This window comes from Drosophila miranda, chromosome XL (genome assembly GCF_003369915.1).
Source record: "Drosophila miranda strain MSH22 chromosome XL, D.miranda_PacBio2.1, whole genome shotgun sequence".
Lineage (NCBI taxonomy): Eukaryota > Metazoa > Arthropoda > Insecta > Diptera > Drosophilidae > Drosophila > Drosophila miranda.
Window position 1 is genome coordinate 8,378,198 of NC_046673.1, and position 8,894 is coordinate 8,387,091.

General features: G+C 45.2%; 1 protein-coding gene across 1 annotated transcript; it reads left to right on the forward strand.

Annotated features, from left to right (window-relative positions):
* The first annotated feature begins 553 nt into the window (after positions 1–553).
* LOC117192910 (E3 ubiquitin-protein ligase KCMF1) lies at positions 554–6,616 on the forward strand. The gene is made up of 3 exons (XM_033397649.1): positions 554–662; positions 719–892; positions 5,969–6,616. The coding sequence occupies exons 2-3, from the start codon at positions 739–741 to the stop codon at positions 6,427–6,429; spliced, it is 615 nt and encodes a 204-aa protein (XP_033253540.1). The 5' UTR covers positions 554–662; positions 719–738; the 3' UTR covers positions 6,430–6,616.
* Positions 6,617–8,894: the final 2,278 nt, after the last annotated feature.

The following is an 8,894-nucleotide window of genomic DNA, read 5'->3' on the forward strand; positions in this document are numbered from 1 at the left end:
AAAGGAAGACCGAGCACCAGACTTTGGCTTTTGGTTTGAGCCATTTTTGGGGTAAAAACCATAACTGAAAAAAAGGGATTAGTATGACATTAAACTTAGCGATCTGATTTATTTAAAAGACAGAGATAGAATGGAACAATTCGCCAAATTGGCATCTGAACCCTGAAGACGCGTCACGTACTGAGATAGAATGCGGCTCTAAAATTTGTTTAATGAATGTATGAAAGATAATGTATTCAGCCATCGATCGGCCTTCAAAACTTTGTGACTTCAGCCTTACGTCTCGGAAATAAAAAGTTTTAACTCAGTTTCAATCAACTTCAATCAGCAGCAGGGAAATATTATCAAATTAATCAGAGAAATCGTTAAAAATGATCAAGAACAAGCATTTTGAAACCTGTCGGTAAAAATAATCGTTTCCTAAGGCGAGAAATTTATGTTTTTTATTATAAAGCTTGAAATTGCAGTGATTCAATCAGCTTTGATTTTAATTACAATTAAATTATAGCTTAACGCCTTCTTTTGAACAGTCTGGCAACTCTTTTCGATTTATTTTGAATCGGAACAGAGTTGCTCTCAATTATTATCGACGCCTGGAAACGTCATCCACGTATTTCTCTCTGGTAAAATTTGCAAGTTTCAACATCCGAGCTCGAAAAAAGGTAAGTCCTTTGGAGAAATTGTAATTCTTTTTGTCGACTCATCATCTCTCCACAAGGTTAAGCAACTGGAATCATAATGGAGCCTCACACGCGCGCAACTTGTGACGGCTGCGACCTTTGGGGCAACGGAATAACTGGCTGCCGCTTCAAGTGCTTGCAGTGCGCCGACTTTGATTTGTGTCAGAGCTGCTATGACGCCAAGGTGGTGAATGGGCCGCACAAGTCGAAGCATCCAATGCAGTTGAGTCTCGAATCAACTTTCATAGAGATCGGTTGTGTCGCGCTTGTGCAAAGTTGTTTTCTTTATTCTGCTTTAGCGGAGCATTCTCTTGTGTGCTAAAAATAGCATACATCGTAAATTCGGGTGCTGCTTTGTGCGGTGTCGGCAATTGGACAAAAACAAAAAACACATTTGTGAACGTTTTTACAACTGTATTCACTGCCCTTCGGGCAAGACATTCCCCTCAGTCTGCGCACAGCCGCACAAGAGGGGCAATAAAAACTTCGCTTATCAGCTACGGTATAATGAATGCGAATAGTTCATCTGACTCTCGGCTTAGAAATAAGCGGACTGATCATGAGAGAATGCTTCTAATATCAGGCAAATTACCTTCTGAGATTCGTTCTGAGTATCGTTCAGAGGCTGAACGCTATACATGCACAGAAACCACAACAACAGTAACATTCACTAGTGCCACCAACAACACCACCTACACCATGGCAACTGCTACAATAAGCAGTATCTGCCCTGCACTAAGCTTTGATAGCCAAGAAAACTCCATATCCACATGCCCCGACGACACTGAGGCAAAAACACTTCGCACTGCTGCCGAACGACTTCTGGATGCTCAAAAACGGAGAACGGGCAAAAGAAAAAACGATCAGACTTTGTCATCTAAATCTAAACGAGGGAGCGGCGGCCGGGACCTGGGCTTGCCCCCCACTACAAGCCAACAGGCAAACACCAACAACAGATTTTCCATTCTTGACACGAACATCCCAAGTGATAGTAATAATGAGGAAGTTCGGATGAATGTAGATGCAGACGCTGGAAATGACCAACTGGATGAACACCTTAATGAAGCAGTTAATACAGACCAGTGTCTTCAAGGAGAATCAACGAGCTCTGGTAATCAGCTTAAAGGCCCTCCAAAACCACCGCAAATAGTTGTCAATATTAGCAACTTAAATGACTTATTTGATGTCATAAAGGACGTTGCAAATTTGAATAACGTTGTCGTCAAAGCTAACCAGGGGGAAACGGTCAGAATCCTCCCCAAAGACAGTGATACCTATAGAGCAATTGTGGATTGTTTCGATGCCATTGGAATAGAATTCCACACATACCAATTGCAGACTGAAAAGCCTCATAGAATTGTTGTAAGAGACCTACATCATAGCACCCTAAACAATGATATTACCGCCGATTTTAAAATGTTGGGTTTCGAGGTCCTTCACATCCATAATCCAAGCTCAAGGACTAACAAGGACGAAAAACTTAATATTTTTTTCATTAATATTAAGCCTTGTGCAAAAATTAACGAAATTTACCAAGTCAAGACCCTCTGCCGCCAAAAAATACGGATTGAAAGGATGCGAAAATCCACAGAGATTGCTCAATGTCGTCGATGCCAGGATTTCGGCCACACAGCCAAATACTGCCGCCGACATCACAACTGTGCCAGATGCGGTGAAAATCATCAAACCTCACAATGCACACGCCCCCTAGATGCACAGCCAACCTGCATTCACTGCTCTGGAAGCCATATGGCCAGTTACAAAGGATGCCAATGGTATCAGGAGTTTCTACGGCGATCAATGGGCTCCGCAAAGAAGGCAATTAATACGAACAGGACGGGTCATGTCCCCTTAAATAATCAAGTGGCATATGCTTACTCTACCACACTTCCTGGAGACCAGCAACAGTTTCCTACCTTGCAGTCTAGTCACAAAAAGGGGGCTAATAGACCAACAATACAGCAGCACCAGCGAAATATTGATCAGCACCAACCTTTGGTAGGCACTAGAAGTAATACAGGAGCCTCCTATGCTGCCGTAGCAAATGGTAATTCAAATGCAATACCTGCTACACCTGCTCAGCGTCGTTTTCATAGTCTACAAGCGCATCAGCCACAAGGATTGAATAACCAGCAACAGAATTCATATGAAGTTCATGCACTGCTACAACAACAGCAGACAAAATTTCAACAATGGCAACAACAGCTCCAACAGCAGCAGCAGCAGCAGTTTCTTATGTGGCTACAGCAACAGCAGCAAGAACAGCAGCAGCATAATAGTCAAGCCAATCAACGCCTTGAAAAACTTGAAAAAATGGTTTTTGAATTGGCCAACACGATTAAGCAATGGGCTGGATCTAATCTTCAGCTCCAGAACAACGTTTCAGCATCTCAATGAACCCACTAAAGGTTCTCATCTGGAATGCTAACGGCATTTCAGGGAAAGCAAAAGAAGTTGAGCTCTTCGCGCACAAGAATAGCGTTGACATTCTTCTTTTGACGGAGATCAGAATTAAAAGAGGGGCAGCTGTAAAAATACATGGATATGCCTTCTATCCAGCCTTCAAGCCATCGCGGAATAATAATAGCGTTGGTGGAGTTGCGGTTTTAGTTAAGACTTCGCTTCGTCATTTTCCACAAAGGGTCATTGAGACACGCAGCATGCAAATGTCAGCAGTAAAAGTAGCCACAGGACTGGGCGATGTGGAGTTCAGCGCCATTTACTGCCCTCCCAGAGTCAGGATTGAGGAAAGACATTACATCGATGCACTCCGTGCTTGCGGGCAAAGGTATTTGGTTGGTGGTGACTGGAATGCCCGACACTGGCTGTGGGGAGACACTTACAATTCCCCTAGGGGGCGAGAGCTAGCGGAAGCCATCTCTGCTACTGGCGCTAAGATCCTTGCAACTGGATCACCAACCAGGTACCCATATGTACTCAATCACACGCCGTCCTGCATAGACTTCGCAGTACATCATGGTATTCCGGATTCTCGAGCAACAATAAGTCAGAGCTGGGATCTGGACTCCGACCATCTGGCCTTAGTCATCAGCATTAAAACAGATGGCATTATAGAAAATCCAAGCCCTCATCTAGTCACCAAGCACACTGATCTGCTCGCATTTAGGCAACATTTGGAGAGGTCGATTCAACTGAACGTCACGCTAAACTCTGAGGAAGATATCGAGATGGCTGTAGATAATATCACAGAGAGTATACACATGGCTGCTGCTGCCTCAACGCCCTCGCATCCTCCGACAAGCGCCGCCTATGGAATAGTTCTTACAAGAGAGGCCAGAGAGCTTTTGTCACAAAAAAGGAGACTTCGCAGACGCGCAATCCGATCTCAAGACCCATGGGACCGAATTCTATGGAACCGGGCTGCCAAGCAACTTCGAAACACCCTGAGAGAACTTCGAAGCAACTTCTTTGAACAAAAGCTTGCTTCCATGGATTACACCGTGGATGCTGGATATTCGCTTTGGAAGACCACTAAGTCTCTTAAGAGACAACCGTTCAGACAGATTCCCATCCGGTGTCCCAACGGTGAACTTGCTAGAAACGAAGAAGAGCAGGCCAATTCGTTTGCACATCATTTAGGGGACAGGTTCACCCATTACCAATTCGCCACGGAGGCGCAGTACAAAGAGACAAAAGATAGTCTGCAAACACCTCTACAAATGGCCTTACCCATTAAACCAGCCAGGGCTGACGAGATTGTTGAAGTCATCAAGTCCCTACCGAGGAAGAAGGCTCCTGGCATTGACAGAGTGTGCAATTCCACACTGAAAGCATTGCCTAATCGGGCGATACTCTACATAGTGCTCATTTTTAACGCCATGTTAAGGATGCAGTTTTTCCCTAAGCAGTGGAAGATAGCAACAATCCTGATGATCCATAAGCCTGGAAAACCGGAGGATGACCCTGAGTCGTATCGGCCAATAAGTCTCTTGTCTTCCTTATCTAAGGTCTGGGAAAGGCTTCTTGCCAATCGTCTTGGTGGCATCATCAAGGAATGCCGTATCTTGCCGGATCATCAGTTTGGCTTTCGGGAGGGACACGGCACAGTGGAGCAAGTCCACAGATTGGCAGGACACATCCTACAGGCCTATGATGATCTAGAATACTGCAATGCAGTCTTCATTGATATGCAGCAAGCCTTCGATAGAGTTTGGCATATCGGCCTATTGAGCAAAATTAAAAAACTGTTCCCAGCACCATACTACGGTGTCCTACGATCATACTTGGAAGGACGTCAGTTTATGGTCAGGTTCAGGAACACACATTCAACACCTTGCCAAATGAGAGCTGGAGTTCCACAGGGCAGCGTCCTTGGCCCGCTGCTTTACTCTATCTATACTGCAGATCTACCCTCCCCAAGCGAGCAACATATGGAGGCCCCCCGTAAGGCTCTGCTTGCTACCTACGCGGACGATATAGCACTGCTCTACAGCTCCAAGTGCCGCCTTGAGGCAGCAGATGGTCTCCAAGAGTACCTCTACTCTTTGGCAGCTTGGTGCAAAAGATGGAATTTAAAAGTCAACCCACTGAAGACCACCAATCCATGCTTCACCCTGAAAGCGCTCATAGACCACACCCCACCCATAAAGTTTGAAGGCGTAACTTTGGACCAACCAGAGCAAGCAAAGTATCTCGGTATCACCCTTGATAAGCGTCTTACTTTTGGTCCACACTTGAAAGCTACGGCTCGTAAATGTGGGCAAAGAATGCAGCAATTGCGGTGGCTGATTAACAGAAGAAGCACCATGTCACTGAGAGCCAAAAGAGCAGTTTATGTACACTGTGTAGCCCCGATCTGGCTCTACGGTGTGCAGATTTGGGGTATAGCTGCCAAATCGAACTATAAACGGATACAGGTCTTGCAGAATCGCGCCATGAGGCAAATAACGAACTGCCCTTGGTACGTGCGCGGCTCCACCCTACATCGGGATTTGAATCTGCATACAGTAGAGGAGCAGATTGGAAGGCACACCAGCAGATACAGTGACAGGCTAATTAGACACCATAGTATGCTCGCCAGACGATTACTACCTGCCAGGCCTTTGAGGCGGTTGAAGAGATTGGGTTTTGCCAAAACTATTGGCCAACTCTAAGTTTCCCTCCCAATATTATAATATTATATTTTTTGTAAGTCCTCTCGCATTTAGCATTAGGTTTGGCTACCCCAATATTATTTACCAGTGATGTTAAGATACGTTATATGCAATGTACGGATTCAACGCTTAATAAAAAAAAAAAAAAAAAAAAAAAAAAAAAAAAAAAAAAAAATCCAATGCAGTGCCTGCTGGACGAGGATGCTAAGAAGCTGTACTTTGCCGTGAAGCCAATTGCCTATCTGAACGCCAATAGCTTCACTTGCCCCATTTGCGGCTCCATGGGCCATTCGAACGTCGAACTTGTGAAGCATGTGGTTGCCCAGCACAACGACGACCGCAGCGACGCCATCTGTCCACTGTGCGTGGCCGTGCCCATGGCCCCACCCGGCCGCTTGCTCAACATTTCGCAGCACTTTCGCCGTCAGCATCGCGAACCGTCGAGCATTCGCGCTGCCGTTGCCAGTGCAGAGGAGGAGTCGGGAATAGCCAACATTGCCGATCGCCTCTCCCGTCACTCTTTAGGAGAGGGTGCGCCCTCCAGACTGCCACAACGTCGTCTGCACGTCCGTATCGCTCGCATGGGGCCATCCAATCCCTTGCCCCCCGATACTAGCAGCGAGGAGGCGGACTAAGCTGCCTAAGCAAATCTGTTCCGCTGAAGATGTGGAGGATTGCACATATACCTACAGAGATCAACGCACACCACCTACACACATACTATGCATATGCATACGGATCCACTGTCTCCACGCACACATTAATACAGATACACGAACACTACATATGCATACAAATGAACGCCGCAACTGTGCTGGAAAGTTTTCGTTCTATTTAAATGCATTTTCTTGGACATTTTTGCTGCTACACACATACACATATACATACACATACACATATACATACACATACCAGGAGATACACTGCCCCAAAAGGCCACAAAAGAACTCACATAATTCTTGTTTAGACATTCAGTAAACAATTGTATCCCATGAAAATTACTGCACTGTGCTACAGATGCTTTGAACTTCACATGAGGGCTTGTGTTAGTGGTAGTAAAAATCCTAAATAATGATCGAAAACTTTCATTTGAGATATGTATTTTTTTTTTTTTTTTTTTACCCAATGTATCGGAGCACGGCGACATCACGCACACAAACAGACATAAATTTGTTAAATACAATAAATAAATTACAGAAAAAAGCACACTAAAACCAGAAAATGTAACCCTTTGAAAGATCTTCCATTTCGCAGGATCTCTCAAGTCAAAAGATAAAGATATTTCTGGCACTTTTGCGACAAGCGAACAAAGAGACAAGTAAAATATTTATCATTAAATTTAAAATATATTGTATAATTTACATAAAAATACAACAGCCACAGGGCCACGACACACAACGTACCGACTGGTTTCAATAATCCTTGGCATGTGTTTTCCTGTAAAAGCTTCAAGGAATATAGCCGATCCCTATCCCGACCGATCTAAAAGTGCCTTGGCTTGGCTCTTAAAAAACTTCACAACTTCAAAACTTCCCAAGATAAAGACTCTGTCCGATTGCCAGTTGCAATTAAAGATTCATTTTCGAATTTCTTTTCCTTCTGCTTGAGTGGAGCAGAGGCAGACCTTCCCTGCGGCCCGCTCAAACTAATTACGTAAGTAGGCACCGCAACCGGGTAAGTTTCCCCTTAACCCTTGCCACTTTCCAGTTTCCACTTTCCGTTTTCCTCTGGGTTCCGTTCCCCTGGTAAGACCCGGTGTCTGTAAGTATGCCCTGTCCTTGGTGCTGGAGTAGGCCCTATTGCTTTTGGTGTAATCGGCTTAGAGGTGGAAACCTTTTGTCATTATAAAAGGATTTCGAGCTTGACAAAATTTCCATTTGTAGCGAGTTTCCCTCGCTCTCCGTACATCCATGTAGGAGGAAGACGGAAGAGGGAAAGGTGAGCCCACTGGGTGCCAGTGAGTGCCAGTGGGTGCCAGTCGGTGCCACTGGGGGCAGCCTCTTTGATTTTGCGTTCGTTCGTTCAAAGAAATTAAGATTCAAAAACCGATATTTACCCCCACCGTCTGGCACAACTTTCTCCGTCAATCTCTCCTCAACAAGGTCCAATTATAGGGCCAAACAAGCTGATGCGTAGAGGATGAGGGACGGTTGCTGCAGGCTGAGGTAAACATCGATGCGAAGCCCCGTGTGGCAGACAAAACATTTTCAGATAAATTGCCAATCGAACTAGATAAAATGAGCTGTGTAAATAGTGGAAAGACGCAGATAGGCCGTTGTAGGCATCGTACCATACCCAGCCGAAGTCCAGACCCAGACCCAGCCCCAGCCCCAGCCCCAGCCCCAATCGGGGACACCAGCCCCACTCCATCGTCCGGTTAAAACCAAACAGGAGCCTGGCAAATGCTTCAGCATCTTCCCCCCATCTCTATTCCACTCGATGGGGCTTTGATCTGTGGGCTGCATGCGTGGCTGATGGTTGACAATAGATAGACATCGACACAAACATCGACATGGACACAGCTGGTATGGTATGGTATGGTATCCGTATCCTGACTCGCCCCAATGTGGTGGTGGGTCGTTATTGCTAATGAGTATTTCGAGGCAGGAGCGGCTCATGTTCACTGCAAGTTTTCTGCAGAACGAAAGAGGTAATGGCTTTCAGCCTTCAGCCTTTAGGCTGTCCAATGCACACGGCTCACAAGGCACGTGAGTCACGAGCAGATCAAAATGGATACAAATTAGCTTCAAAAGATATTGACCTAAGATTTGGGGCTACCTTTAGATGAAAGTTGAATTACTTTCGCTGCTAATAGATCATTGATTCGGATCAAATCGTCCAGCCTTTAGGATTGTGAGTGCCTAGGATCTTTACAGCTTTCTCCAAAGTAGCTCTTCTAAGTCTATCCTTCTATCCTTGAGCAGAAAGACAACTATCTATATCAATATTTTGCCCAGCTCAGTTGCTGTAATTTTCTAAGTTATATCCAATTAATATCACAGCCGGTTATAGGCTTGCCATAAACGCCTCATCTCCGCTTGAATCCAAGCCCGATATCGACTTTTTCCTGGTCGTTGATAAAGTGTTTTCCCATGAGCTT

Excerpts from the sequence above, each read along its gene's own strand:
- LOC117192910 (XM_033397649.1), top strand. The coding sequence starts at position 739 with ATGGAGCCTCACACGCGCGCAACTTGTGACGGCTGCGACCTTTGGGGC. Across the intron at positions 893-5,968 it reads TGGGCCGCACAAGTCGAAGC|ATCCAATGCAGTGCCTGCTG; the intron begins ATCCAATGCAGT and ends AAAAAAAAAAAA.